The 15,429-nt window shown below is 44.4% G+C and overlaps 1 protein-coding gene across 2 annotated transcripts; it reads right to left on the bottom strand.

Moving 5' to 3' along the window:
• Window positions 1–585: 585 nt before the first annotated feature.
• NUFIP1 (nuclear FMR1 interacting protein 1) lies at window positions 586–15,368 on the bottom strand. 2 transcript variants are annotated; one of them, XM_083362332.1, is made up of 10 exons: window positions 15,208–15,368; window positions 14,580–14,671; window positions 11,065–11,169; window positions 10,411–10,473; window positions 8,159–8,235; window positions 7,336–7,428; window positions 6,573–6,826; window positions 5,213–5,347; window positions 3,494–3,735; window positions 586–1,121 (listed from the first exon to the last, which is right to left on the bottom strand). In XM_083362332.1, exons 1-10 carry the CDS (start codon window positions 15,335–15,337, stop codon window positions 816–818), a joined length of 1,497 nt encoding a protein of 498 aa, XP_083218458.1. In that variant the 5' UTR covers window positions 15,338–15,368; the 3' UTR covers window positions 586–815. The 2 variants fall into 2 exon arrangements, with proteins under 2 accessions (XP_083218458.1, XP_083218459.1); XM_083362333.1 differs by lacking the exon at window positions 5,213–5,347.
• Between the last annotated feature and the right edge of the window lie 61 nt (window positions 15,369–15,429).

Genomic DNA, 15,429 nt, shown 5'->3' with positions numbered 1-15,429 from the left:
CGGCAGGCTGTTTTGAGTGCAAATCTATTCACACTCGGGATATTCTCAAGATCTCTGTCCAAATATTTAGAGGGATGCAAGTTTATTTTTTTTGTTACCCTGCGTTCTCTTATTTCAAACAATATTTCACATGTATTACAACTTTAAAACCAGAGCATACGAAGGGCAGGGAAGATTGCCCGATCAACGGACTCTAATCTGAGCAAATAAAACACTTTCCTCATGTTTTCGTTCCCCGATGAACATTTTCCACCACAGGAATGAGAGCAAAGCAGCCATAAAGATCAAACCCAAAACATTTGCAGAATGTGCCCATTATTTTCAAGCTACGTACGTTACGGCAGAATACTTCCTGAAGCTTTTCTCTTGCATATGTTTTTCTTTTAATATAATAAAGCTTGTTGCTGATAAAGAGATTTTTAGTATCACATGAAACTGCTAATATTATTTTGGTAAATCTAAAAACAGCACAAAGATGATACGTTGAGGGTGACACCCTGAAAATACAGACACAGCTCCCATCGTGGCTACTACCTTTTTTTGACCACACCTTGTGGCCATCCCCGACATAACAGGTAAATAAAACAGTATTGATATGATTTTTATTCACACTTACAGTAAGCGGAAAAACCCGAATCCCTGAAGAACGGTATTGCAAGGTCATAATGTCATAACCGAGTTTTCGCTTTCCCTCCAGAGTTAATTTAAATTCTTTGGATGCAATCTACAGTCTAAGGAGTCTCAGCAAGCATCCGAAGGTGGGTAACGGTTACCCACGCATAGGTTAAAAAATAAAATAAAATAAAATATAATTATTAGTCGTCTTCACCAGCCATCCCTGTAGATTCCCAAACATCCTCATCAACGGCAGGAGAAGCAGAGACTTCCTTGCTTGGAAACGCTTCGCTCGGCTCTGTTTCGTTCTGGTCCGAGCCGCGAAAGTGGATGCATTGGCAAGGCCCGGCTGCTGCCAGCTTGTGTGCGCGCTCAGGAGTTGCCTTGCCATCCGACGGAGTGTCTGAATTGCTCCCGAAGTGGAGGCCGAGGCCCTCGCTCTGCAGAATGTAGCGGATGCACTGGAGGATCACGTTCCTTTCGCGACGAATGTCCTTTGCCAGAAGCTGTGGGGTGAAGGAAGAAAAAGCCGAACGTCTGTTATAGTCTCCAAAAGGCTGTATTAAAACAAAGGCGCAAAGGAAGGGTAGTTCTTGACTTACGACAACCAAGCCCTAATTTTCTGTGGCTAAGCGAGACAGCTGAGGTGAGTTTTGCCCCATTTGACGATGCTTTCTCACCAGTTTGTTAAGTCAATCACTGCAGTTATTAAGCTGGTAACACGGTTGTTAAGCGAATCCGGCAAAGCTAGTAACACGGTTGTTAAGTGAATTTGGCAAGTGAGTGACACATTCTTTAAGTGAATCCGGCTTCCCCCGTTGACTTTGCTGGTTGGAAGGTCCACAAAAAGGGGCCCCACGTGACCCCGGGACGCTGTAATTTTGATCATGTGACCGCAGGGTTGCTGCGACGGTTGTTAAGTGCGAAAAAACGGTCACAAGTCACTCTTTCCAGTGCTGTTGTAACTTAAAACGGCCACTAATGAATTGATGTAAGTCAGGGGTGTCAAACTCAATTTTATTGAGGGCCGCATCAACATGGCGGTTGCCCTAAGGGGGCCGGGTGGGTGTGGCCTGGGTGGGTGTGGCCTACTGGGTGGGCGTGGCTAGAGTGTGTATGGCCTACTGGGTGGGCGTGGCCAGCTCTACATCGTTGGCATCAAGGGTGCCTATGGGGGCCTGGGCAGGAGTGGGACAGATCTGAGGGTCTCTGGCAGAAGGAGGGTCTCTGGGCAGGGGCCAAGGCAGTGGGGGCCGTTCCCTCTCTGTTTCCAGGATGGCTTCACGGCTGCATGAAACCACTTCGCGGGCCGGATCTGGCCCCCGGGCCTTGTGTTTGACATGTCTGTTGTAAGTCAAGGACTGCCTGTGTTACAAACAAGCAACCTCAGCAAATGCGTTTTCAACCCAGAGCAGAGTTTCACCTTTGAAGCACAGCCAGGAATGGAAAGAGATCGCCCACTGCAGCTCTGTGTGGGAGGGCCACTTTGGTCTGGCTTTGGCCCACAGAGTTAATACCAGATGCCACAATGAAATGGGCCACGGGTATAGGATGAGCTGTGAGACCTCATTCAGGTGCTACACAACGGGGACTTGTGTTAAGCGCACACGTGGAATTCAAGAACCGTCCTGTTGCGGAAGCAGCTTCTCAAGCAGGATATCCAAAGACGTGGTCCAGGTAGCTACAACATGGCCCTTTCAGGCCGCAAAATATGTTGAACTGACTGCAATGCTCAAAATATGCACACCTGTGCTCTTGCTCTAAACCAGGGGTCTTCCAACTTGGCCCTTTTATGACTTGTCGACTTCAACTCCCAGAATTCCCCAGCCGGGCACGTGGAATCCTGGGAGTTGAAGTCCACAAGTCATAAAAGGGCCAAGTTGGAAGACCCCCGTTGTAAACGAACAGCATACAGCAATGCAGTAATTGTATGGCACTACTATACCATAATTTTTCTATTACTCCTAACATTCTGTACCCACATTAGTCAACCTGGTTTTTTTGTGATACTGACGATGCTGGAGACTTTTCCCCCCCATGAATTTTAGCAGCTGCTTTTCGTTGCAATGTTTTGTTACTGTTATGCGTATAATAAATAAATCTGAGTTGAGCCCCATAGGCTGGAAAGGCACAGTTTTTTTTAAATTGAGGCACAGCCCGGAACCTTCTGAGGCTTTCTGAAGGGGCAGGGTGAAGCAAGCTGCTCACCTGCCTTGCAGGTGTAAAAAGGCCCAGGACAGAGGTTTCAAGTTAATCAGGCTTCCCTCAAAGGAGATTTTTGAGCTCTACAGCTAAGCTTATATCTCATGCGCAAAAGCAGTTGGCTGAATAAACACAACCCACTCAGCCCAAACCAAACAATCTGCCTTAATATATACTGGATAAAGCCAACTTGTTTTTGCAGTGCATAGTTTGAGGAAAGAATTTGCGGGTAAAGTCTGCCTAAATCAGCATTTCCACAAAAGAGCTACCTTTTCGTACGTTCCATTTTACTTCTGATATGTTGGAATGATGCTAAAGGCACATCTGTGCTTTTCAGGAGGTCTATTCCAAGTCCTCATTCAATCTGATTAATTTTTTTTTTAAAGTTACTAAGAGCCTTCACCTCGCAGCGAGATGGACACTCAATAAACAATAACCAACAAAGTAATGTAACAAACCATAAGCAATTTAATAAACCGTAAAGAACATTTCTGCCAAATTCCAGGCCAGCTGGATTCTGAAAAGTGCTTTAAAATGATTGAAATAATTACAATCACCGGGACGCTGCAACCGTCATAAATAGGAGTCAGTGGCGAAGCGTCCAAATTTTGATCAAGTGACCACGGGGAGGCCACAAATGTCGTTGTGTGATTACTGTAACTGTTAGGCCTCTTACCATTTCTAGCAAAGTTGGGTGGTGCTTTGGCAATGCAGGGAGCGGTTTCTTCTGCCTCTTTTGATTCCTCGTGTTCCTGGAATGCGATTTCCATCTCCCCAACGTGGCCCCGTTACACGGGTCGCCCGGAGTTTCCTGGTGATTCTCGTGTGTGCGGCTTTGAGAGTTACTGGATGACTGAGGGACGGTTCTAGAAATGGGCTCATTTTCAGCGACCGTTTTTGCTGAGGGGGCGACGGACTCTAGGGTTAAAAACAAAAACAAACACCAAACGGTTCAGCAACGAATTAATAGGCAAGGACTCCAAATTAAAAAAAAAAACAACAGCGATGAAAAGATATAGGAGTATTGTAGGGCAGGTTTTATTTGTACCGGATGGATCAAGGTGTCGTTGTTATAGTTAACACAGGCTAGCACAAAATTAAAGCTCATTTTACTCGTATTTCTTAGAAAGGTGTCAAGGATATCCATGCACTTCATTGGATCTACTTTTATATTTAACGCGTGTTCTGTTATGAGTTTAAAATCACATCGCTTGAAGACTAAATATCAGACAGCTATCAGACAGATATCTCGTGAAGGGTTAATACCACTTTACAAGGCCTTGGTAAGGCCACACTTGGAATGTTGCATCCAGTTTTGGTCACCACGATGTAAAAAGATGTTGAGACTCTGGAAAGAGTATAGAGAAGAGCAACAAAGATGATCAGGGAACTGGAGGGTAAAACATATAAGGAACGGTTGCTGGAATTGGGAATGTCTAGTTTAATGAAGAGAAGAGTGAGGGGTGACATAATAGCAGTCTTCCAGTATCTCAGGGGCTGCCCCAAAGAAGAGGGAGTCAAGCTATTCTCCAAAGCGCCTGAAGGCAGGACTAGAAGCAACGGATGGAAACTAATCAAGGAGAGAAGCAACCTGGAACTAAGGAGAAACTTCCTGACAGTGAGAACAATTAACCAGTGGAACAACCTGCCTCCAGAAGTGGTGAATGCTCCAACACTGGAAGTTTTTAAGGAGAGATTAGACAACAATTTGTCTGAAATGGTATAAGGCTTTCCTGCCTGAGCAAGGGGTTGGACTAGATGACCTCCAAGATCCCTTCTAACTTTTTTATTATTATTATTATTATTATTATTATTATTATTATTATTATTATTATTATTATGTTGTTATTATTATTTTCTTCATATAGAATTATTTTATGCTCAGATAACTTTTTACTCAATACTGATTCATAAAGAAATGTTCATAGCAGATAATCCAAGTTCCTTCCATCTGGTGGTAGGAGCTGATATGCTTTATAAACTGGTCTAATCTTCATCTAAAAGTAGCTAAACAAATGCTATGCACTTTGGTTCCGGTGAATTCTCCACGTCAGTCATGCATGCACAGTATGAAAAAAAAACCTTTTGGCCTGAATATGTCATTTTCATAGATCAGTCATCATAACGACGTATAATCTATTTCAGGGCTCTTCAACCAGTGGGACGCATACCACCTGTGTTACATTAGCACGTGGGAGGGAGGGAGGGAGAGAAGGAAGGAGAGCAATAGCAGTGAAGACTTATATACCGCTTCACAATGCTTTCCAGCCCTCTCTAACCGGTTTACAGAGACAGCCTGTCCCCCGCCACAACAATTTTGCGATCATTTTCCCCACCTTTTTATTTCCCCCGCTTCCTTAAACATCCAGGATGGAAGACAGCTCAAGGCTCTTACCGTCCCGTTCACTCTCACTTTCGGACAAGCTGCCGTAGTTGACCACCAAGGAGCTCAGGGCTGAGGTCACCTGTTTCGGAACAACGCTAGTTTCCAGAGCTTGATCTTTGGAAGTCCCCGCCTCTTTGTCGGATTCTGGGAAGAGACAAGACACGGTTTTATCCACTGCTTGACCTGACACGCCAACGGCAAGCTAGCACTGGCGACGTTCGGGCAAAACGTGGGCGAGGTGGCCCCAGAAACAAAGAGGGGAGGAGTTAAAAAGTGAGTGGCACGGTAGCAGAGACTTTGGGCTTCCTCTGGGAAGGCTCAAGGGCTGGATGAGTTGTGGGAAGAAGGCACGCTGAAATCGGGAACGAAGAGTTTCCAGACAAGACCGGGCAAGGGATCGTCTACGGGACGACGTAGCCCGAGTGGTCACTTTGCTTCTCAGCAAAGCCACAGGATCTACAACACCCTCTGGAAATCCTTCACGGGCGTCTAAAAATGGTGTCAAGCGGGACACGGTCTTTCTTGCGGGAATGTAGGAGCTTTGATCACAGGTGACCTTACTATGGGTTAAAAGGTTACTAAACGACTACCAAAAAAAAAAAAAAAAGAAGAAGAAGAAGAAGAAGAGCGTGGAATAACTTCTCTTTACCTACAAGGCAACCATCTTTTTGGCTTCACTTATCGATATTGTTAAATAAATCATTCTTTAAAAAAGTAAAGCCTTGCTTTATTAGCTTATTTAATATCTTTCCTTTAGATTTCCTTAACTGCAGCTGTGAAATTTTTTCTTCTGCACCGGTGGTGTTCGTCTGGTTTTCTTTTAGCTGTCAAACAGTTCTCCTGGTTTATCAAACCAATTATTCTTATCTTAAGGCAGGGGTCTTCCAACTTTGCCTTCCTTGGATGACTTGTGGACTTCAACTCCCAGAATTCCTCAGCCAGGCACGCGTGCCTGGCTGAGGAATTCTGGGAGTTGAAGTCCAGAAGTCATCCAAGGAGGGCCAAGTTGGAAGACCCCTGGCTTAAGCCAAACAAGCTTTCTTACAGTAATAGGTTAGTTTATTCACATGGTCTCCTTCTAGAGTCTTAGTTAACCAACATCATGAGCTATTTCAATCCCTCTTTAGACGCTGAAGAGGTTCATTCAGACGGATTACTTCTTTTCCTTACGCGATTGCGAATGCTGCCAATTTCACATGGTTGCCTCAAGTCCCAAATCTCTTCTCCCTCTCCTTCAAACTGAATTTCTCTTAAACTCTGAGCCCAAAAAATAATGGCACGGGGGTTTACTTTATTGGTGAAACGCAAACACAATTTCTTCCACCGTGGCTTAACGAAGTGTGAACTAAACCAAAAGAAGTTGTCTTACCAGGATCGCTACTGGCCAGGATGCTCAGGGGGTCTTTCTGTGTCATGGGGTCTTCTGCAACTCCACAAGGTTCTCTTCTAACCTTCTCCTCAGCTTCAGGGCTGTCGGAAGTGATCCCCGTCAAAGTGTTCGACGGGACGCCTTTGTTGTTAGCAGCATGCCTGGATTTATTCCAGCGCCGATTTGTCCTTCTCTGTGTGTTCCCTGGCTGCCTAGAACCTCCATTTGGAGGCTTCCACATTCCCTTCATCTTGCTGAAAGACAAAAACATTTAGGTTCTAGACCACTTCCGGATTAGATGAGTAAGCACCATCTTCCACATAGGCCCCAAATCCCTGATTCTTTTCGCAAGACCTTCTGCACCCTTCGCAGTTCTAGCCAAGAATCTGGAAAAAAAAAACCGACAAACGTGAAATCTCAATCCGGAAGAACAACGGAAGATTTCTCTGTCCCAGCGTGAAGAGTGAGACTCTGTTCTCCTTTAGCCAATTTCTGGCAAGAGGGCACTGCCTCTGAATCTTTAAAAGTGGAAGTGGTGGTTCTTGACGCGGGTTTTAAATCTGCACCCATCCAGAGAACAGCCACACACCCCAAACAGCAGCCATTTTAAGATGATGCTTCCAGCATTACCTAAGAGTTCGACGTAGGCCACGAAAGGTCAAAAAATTGGATTATTATTATTTTTTTAAAGCAGGGGGGAACAGACTGGCTGGTTGCATTCCCAGTTTACTAAGAAGACCCAAGAGGTTGTAACAAATCTTACCCAAATTGTAGCGTTGTCAGCACTTCTCCCCGACATTCTTTTTCCACCTTCAAAGCTTTCTTCTTTTCGATGTTTGCCAAAGTTGGGAAATTTCTACAGCCAGAAGATGCAGAAGATGCTTAGTTAAGCAATCCATTTAGGGCAATAAAATGCTCAGTGGATTTGACCATTGGGCCTCACCATCAATCAGATTGCTACATTCATTCATTTTGGGGGCTCTTCACAACCTTAAATCAGCTTTCCTCTATTACAGACAGTCCTCAACTTGCAGCCGACTGTTTAGCGTCCGTTTGAACTCACAACGGCACCGAAAAAAGGGACCTAGGACCGTTTTTCACACTTAGGACCGTTGCAGCATCCCCAGGGTCACGTGATCAAAATTTGGATGCTTGGCAACTGGCATGGACTCATGCCAGTTGCAGAGTCCCGGGGGGGGGGTCACGTGATCCCCTTTTGCGACTTTCTGATGAGCAAAATCAAGGGGGAAGCCGGATCCACTTAACAACGATGTGACTAACTTAACAGCTGCAGTGACCCGCTTAAGAAGCGTGGCAAGAGAGGTCATAAAATGGGGCAAAATTCTCTTAACAACTGTCTCGCTTAGCAACGTCAATTTTGGGCTCGGTTGTGGTGGCAAGTTGAGAATTGCTCCAGGAAAAATAAAAATCCTGCAAATTAAATTTACGTTCTGCAAATCGGAGAGAGAGAAGAGAGAGTAGTTTGGGGGAGAGAAAAAAAAAGGAAGCAAGGGGAAAAGCGCGCACTTCCTCTTCTGCCATTAATAAACCGGCATTTGTATCGTTACCAATGAAGTCCTACTTACTTTCTCCTTTCTTCCCTCCACCTAGCAATTTCATCTGGGGTATCTAACTTGATCCGCTTGGCACCGGGAGAGTGCATCTGAGGAGGAAGACACGGAAACATCTCAGTGCAAGAGGAAACGTGCAGCTCTCTTTAAAATAATTTGTTTAAAAAAAAAGCAAAATAAGATTGGAGAAAACAGCCACAATGGCTCCTGTTTCTACTGTATTTCTCTCGTGGACAGTAATGGAAGGCAGTGCAATCTCTTCCAAAGCCTTTCTGAAGCGAAATAGGTGTAACTCTTCGGAGGGAAGGCTGCTGGGTTTTAAAACCTGTGTGATTCGCGAGAGGAGGAGGGCAAAACGGGTGATGCCCAGGGGGAGGGCGTTCTCTGTGGGCGCGCCTGCCCTTTGGAATGGTTTACCGGTGGAACTTCGGACCGCCCCCGATCTGCGTTCATTTCGCCGGGATCTGAAAACCTGGTTTTTCGATCTATCAGGCCTGGACTGAAGGGGTTTTAGCTTTTAATATTGTTTTAATGGTTGGGCTTATGTAATTTAATCTATTTTAATTTATACTATTTTTATATTGTACTTTATGCTGCCCTGTAAACCGCCCTGAGTCCTTCAGGAATAGGGCGGTATAAAAATTTAAATAAATAAATAAATAAAAACGTCTCCCTTGAGAATCCGGAGCATAAAAGCCACCCCTGTCGATGTCTGTTCTATACAGGTATAGCTTGGCAGGAAGCGAGAGAGAATTCGCTTTCTGGAATAGATTTGCTCAAAAAGGATAGGGAGGGGAAAAACAGAAACGGTGAAGGAGAGAACCAGGAAGGCAATCTCCATTAAACTGAAAGGTTTCATGTTTGCTGGAGGAAGAACAATTCTCTCAAAGTTCAAGGGTCACAAGAACAAGCGAGGGATCCTAACAGTTGGGAATGAATGTGACCGAAAGGTGAAAGTATCAAAGGAGCGATGGGTTAAATTATCATTAAGAGATCAACGTACGCTCCTTTCCTTAGTTAATATCATGCTTGCTTTGTGTTTTAAATATTTGATGATCAAGAAGATCTTGTTATTGGCTTCTCTTACCTCAGTGATCAGGTTCTGGAATATCTGACATGAATATGCATAGGAAATGAGATTATAGATTGGTGGATATTATCAACAGTACTAAATCAAATCTCTGAACTGCTTCTACAGCTTGCTTCCTTCCTTCCCTTCCCTTTTCCAAGATTCAAGACAATTTTCATTGGTTGCATTTTTGTTGTTAGCTGCGAAGTCGTGTCCGACCCATCGCGACCCCATGGACAACGTTCCTCCAGGCCTTCCTGTCCTCTACCATCTTCTGGAGTCCATTTAGGCTCACGCCTCCTGCTTCAGTGACTCCATCCAGCCACCTCATTCTCTGTCGTCCCCTTCTTCTCTTGCCCTCAACCTTTCCCAGCATGAGGCTCTTCTCCGGCGAGTCCTTCCTTCTCATTAGGTGGCCAAAGTATTTGAGTTTTAGCTTCAGGATCTGGCCTTCTAAAGAGCAGTCAGGGTTGATCTCCTCTAGGACTGACCGGTTTGATCGCCTTGCAGTCCAAGGGACTCGCAGGAGACTTCTCCAGTACCAGAGTTCAAAGGCCTCAATTCTTTGGCGCTCAGCCTTTCTTGTGGTCCAACTTTCACAGCCATACATTGCAACTGGGAAGACCATAGCCTTGACTATACACACTTTTGTTGCCAGGGTGATGGCTCTGCTTTTTAGAGTGCTGTCTAGATTTGCCATGGCTTTCCTCCCAAGGAGCAAGCATCTTTTAATTTCTTGGCTACAGTCCCCATCTGCAGTGATCTTGGAGCCCAGCAAAATAAAATCTGTCACTACCTCCATTTCTTCCCCACCTATTTGCCAGGAATTGAGAGGGCCGGATGCCATGATCTTGGTTTTCTTAATGTTAAGTTTCAACCCAAGTTTTGCACTCTCCTTCTTCACCCACAACAAGAGGCTCTTTAGTTCCTCTTCACTTTCTGCCATTAGAGGGGTTAGTTGGTCGCATTACTGAAGGTTTTTTTAAAGCAGTATCACAACATGCCCAAAGCTCACTGCTCAGCCTTCAAAACAGTTCCACAAAGGTGTTCTCCTGTTTATTCACTGTAACTGTTTGACAAACACTTGCAGATACGTTGGGCAAATTCCCAAAAAAACCTCCAAGATGTATAAGATAGGAAAACTCACAAGAAAAATTCCTAGAAAAGAGTTATTAATCTGAACCAGGCAAATACGTACATTTTTCCAATGGATCTGAACCAGTTTCTCATGCGCTCTAAAGTTACAGCCATCTTCAGTACACTGAAAGAATAAAGACATTAAAATCAGTTTAGCAAGCTAAAAAAGGGGCAGTACATATTGAAATTACAATTTGATTTCTGCCTTTCCCCCCCCCCTCTCCCTTTACTTCTTCTGCATCCTCATCGCTACTCGTTCTCCTCTTATTTCAAAATGCATTTATACTCTTAATTCCAGGGAAGTTTGCTACTTAATTCTAGCTTACCTGAGCAACCTGTGATAATCATTATTCCAAATCTTGACATCAAAGACTGAAATAAATTTAAATTTTCAAACTACATAGGCGTGGGTCACTTCAGTAACCTCTCCTATTTATAGCTGGAATTCTACAGAATGTAGTTGTAAATCTACGGAAACCAAGTCTGGTGTTACCTAGGACACCAAATGTCATTTCTGGAAAAGGGGCTTCTCTTCCAGCTGGAAGGAAAATTATCACCCAAGGTGGAACAAACCAAAATCCTGCCTTGCAGTGCTTATGTGTGAAACAGGCTCCTGTTTCAAGCTTCCACACCAGCTTGGAAAGGTTAGACGATTATTCAACTCAATAATTTGTTCCAATTTGTGCAATGGCTGCCTACAGCTATTATAACACACCTGCTTGTGCTGAGAGGTGTGTTCCTCATATTTCTCCTTGTTTTTAAAGCCACGATCACAGGTATCACAATAATGGGTAAACACAGGTTCCTTTCTCTTCTTGTTCTATAAAAAAAGAAAAGAGGCATTAATGCCGAGTTGTGGGACTGGCCCTATTCGAAGGGCCTTACAACGAATGCAAAACAACAACATGCCATCGCTGGCATCACAAACCATCCCAAAGGATGCCACGTGCTGGTGCTGAAGCAATGTTATCAACCTTTAAATATAAGCTTATGAAGGTGACATTCGGTCATCACGACCAACCATGGTTTATTCCAAGAATGAGTAATTTCAGGTGGTCTTTGAAAACAATCAGAGCAAATAGGTGGACAAAATGAGACCAGGATCACTCTGCTAACATGTCTCCAGCAAAATGATGAGTCTTGTTGTTGTTGTTATATGCGAAGTCGTGTCCGACCCATCGCGACCCCATGGACAACGTTCCTCCAGGCCTTCCTGTCCTCTACTATCTTCTCGAGTCCATTTAGGCTCATGCTTACTGCTTCAGGGACTCCATCCAGCCACCTCATTCTCTGTCGTCCCCTTCTTCTCTTGCCCTCGATCTTCCCCAGCATTAGGCTCTTCTCCAGTGAGTCCTTCCTTCTCCTTAGGTGGCCAAAGTATTTGAGTTTTAGCTTCAGGATCTGGCCTTCCAAAGAGCAGTCAGGGTTGATCTCCTCTAGGACTGACCGGTTTGATCGCCTTGCAGTCCAAGGGACTTGCAGGAGTCTTCTCCAGCACCAGAGTTCAAAGGCCTCCATTCTTTGGCGCTCAGCCTTTCTTATGGACCAACTTTCACTGCCATACATTGCAACTGGGAAGACCATAGCCTTGACTATATGCACTTTTGTTGACAGGGTGATGTCTCTGCTTTTTAGGGTGCTGTCTAGATTTGCCATTGCTTTCCTCCCCAGGAGCAAGCGTCTTTTAATTTCTTGTCTACAGTCCCCATCCGCGGTGATCTTGCAGGCCAGGAAAATAAATTCTGTCACTACCTCCATTTCTTCCCCATCTATTTGCCAGGAATTGAGAGGGCCGGATGCCATGACCTTGGTTTTCTTAATGTTGAGTTTCAACCCAACTTTTGTACTCTCCTTCACCCGCAACAAGAGGCTCCTTAGTTCTTCTTCACTTTCTGCCATTAGAGTGATATCATTTGCATATCTTTGACAAGAGTCTAGAATATTTTATTTGTTTGTATCCTGCCTTTATTATTTTTACAAATAACTCAAGGTGACGAAAATATTCAAAATAGCTTCTCCCTCCTCTTTAGGCTTTCATGGCTAAAGTGGGACTAGAACTCTCTGTCTCCCATTTTCTAGTCTGGCGCCTTAACCAGTTGACCAAAATGACTCTCGTCTTTGCTTCCTTTCCTGCTTTGCTTGCCAAAATAATAAAAGTGCCCCCAATCTGAACCGTTTTAGCGAAACAAAACAACTTCAAATTATGGCCTGTGAAACTAGTTTGTTTTAAAGAATCCATTGTTAAAATTAGGCACGGTTTAGCCTTTGGACAAAGTGCTTATCTGCAGTTAATCAAAGCATAAAGAAAAAGCTTCAATCTTATTGCAGCCATCCTTGAAGGAAAGGGAAGGGTGTGTTATGCGTGCAGTTTGTTCCTTTTGTGATGAATAGGTGACTTATCAAAACAACTAAACACAACAACAAATAGTTCAGTCCCAGATGTACAAACAGAATGAGGTTAATTTATGCTTCTAGGATTATCCACGCCCATCTCTGTAGCCAGGAGGAGAATTAAAGCTGGTTTCACTTTAATAAACTGTTGGTGTTACCTGTAAACCAAGAATCATAATCGAAAAAGAATTCACTACTGGGTCGTTCACAGGAGTCAGTTGTCTTTCTCAGTGACATTTAATACTTTGCACTTCTCCGCTAATATTTGTGGTTTTAAAATTGAATCTTGAATATTCTTCTCCATCGCACTGGTGTTATATATAAATCAAGCAATCCAATTAATTGACGAATTAAATCCTTTTTTACATCAATTATAAGCCAAAGAAGCCGGAAGCTGCCCAGAGTCATTTGATACAAGATGGGTAGCAAATGAATTCAATCAATCAATCAATCAATCAATCAATCAATACCAAATCCAGTGAATCCCTAGATGAGGGGTCTTCAAACGTGGCCCTTTTATTATGACTTGTGGACTTCAACTCCCAGAATTCCTCAGCCAGGCATATTGGCTGAGGAATTCTGGGAGTTGGAAGTCCACAACTCATAAAAGGGCCAAGTTTGAAGACCCCTGCCCTAGATTCTTGTTGATTTCCTCTTGGGAGAGAACTCTATTTCACCCAGGTTCTGTACTTTTTGTGCAATTAGAATTAAATGATAGCTTAACATGACATCATGATAGGCTACTGAATCACCATTACTATGGCATTATTTTTATTCTTCCTCAGTAGTAGGGAAACAAGCCCAGCAGTTACAAAGGGAGGTCAAGTTCTCTTTTTCATAACAAAAGAGCATTTACCACACATGGTATGTTCCTATGTCCACAATGCTAACAACTATAAAATTGGGATAAATATGTAAGGATAGTAATAGTACCAAACAGCTCAGCAGTAACAGAGTCAGCCTCCTCAGGGTGCTGTCAGCCAGGCAATGCCAGCTAGCGACCCCCAGGGGGAGAGCCTTCTCTGTGGGCGCGCCGACCCTCTGGAATGAACTGCCTCCGGAGCTGCGGATGGCCCCTGACCTTTGGTCCTTCCGCCGCGACCTGAAGACATGGTTGTTCCAACAAGCGGGCCTGGACTGATCATGGTTTTTTAAATTTGGTTTTTTATCGGCTTAAATTGTCCTTTATTTTTGTATTTATTGTTTAATTCTTTTTTAATCTTTGTATTCTGTGTTTTTGAATTTTTTATTGTTGTGAGCCACCCTGAGTCTTTAGGGAGAAGGGCGGCATATAAATTATATATATATATATATATATATATATATATATATATATATATATATATATATATATATATATATATATATATATATGTTTTCTGAGGTTTTCGCGGGTGCCTGTATGTGGATCCTTGGTTTTTCGGGTTTTTCCCCGCGTAGAACTAAAGGTGTAGGCGCAACGTTTCGACGAAATCCCATCCGTCATCATACATACATATACATATATATAAAAAATAATAATAGCAGCAGCACTAAGTCATATATATCGGTTTGCAATGCTTTACAGCCCTCTCTAAGCGGTTTAGAGTCAGCCCCCCAACAATCTGGGTTCTCACTTTATTGACCTTGGAAAGATGGGAGGCCGAGTCAGCCTTGAGCTGGTCAGGATTGAATTGCTGGCAGTCAGCAAAATTAGCCTGCAATGCTGCATTCTAACCACTGCACCAGTCCAGCTCTTTCTCTCTACTGCATGCTTATGAAAACGCCTCTGTTCCTTTTGTGGAAATCGGAAATACAAAGAAAAGTGGCACCATGCAATTTACTCTCAAGTTGCAATACCTTCTGTTTGTGCTTCCTGCCTTGACAGACTCCAGCTTGTGGCAGTCCAGTTGGTTTCACCTGCCAGTCTTCCCCAAAATGATGATGCCTGCCTTCAATCAGAATCCGGAATTAAGCGTTACAAAATAAATAAACGGAAATAAAATAGAAATCTAAATGCAGTTCTATTCAGGAAAGAACCGTGAACCCCGTGTGTGTGTGTATGTGTGTGTATACACATATATACATACATACACACACTACACACACACACACAAATGCATGTGTGTGTGTGTGTGTGTGTGTGTATGTATATAAATATGTATATATGTGTATATACATACACACGCATATACACACACCCCTACGTACATATACACATACACATACACGTACATACACAAACACCCCAATCACAGTACAATACCAGGCAGGGAGCAGAATATCCAGACGGGGGAGATGGGATAAAAGCCCACTCACAGCTATTATAACTATTGTTGTTGCAGTTATTAAAGGCAAGGCCCCGTGCGTGGATTCCGGCTCCCTTCGGCCGGCTTCCCCTCATTTCCCTCCGCTGCCACAACCACCCCCCTGTGAGGTAGGCCGGCCCAGCTGAGCGGTCGGCGGCTCTCCCGGGGCTGGAACCGACCTGGGCGTGGCGGCGGCGGCGAGGCCCAGTGCCAGTGCCCGGGCGGGCCCGGCGGCCAGGGCCCGGCGGCGCCCCAGGCTGGGAAGGGAGGCGGCGGCGGCGGGGCAGGCGGAGGGTACCAGAGATCCATGGCTCGGCTGGGCCGCACGTGGGACGCTCGGCGCGCGCGTCGCTCCGGCGATGGCGTCACGTCCGGCGCTCCAAGTTTGACGTTGCGGAAAA

Source organism: Vipera ursinii (assembly GCF_947247035.1).
Source record: "Vipera ursinii genome assembly, chromosome: 4".
NCBI lineage: Eukaryota > Metazoa > Chordata > Lepidosauria > Squamata > Viperidae > Vipera > Vipera ursinii.
Note: the sequence above shows the minus strand (reverse complement) of the source record. Positions and strands in the feature narration are given on the sequence as shown.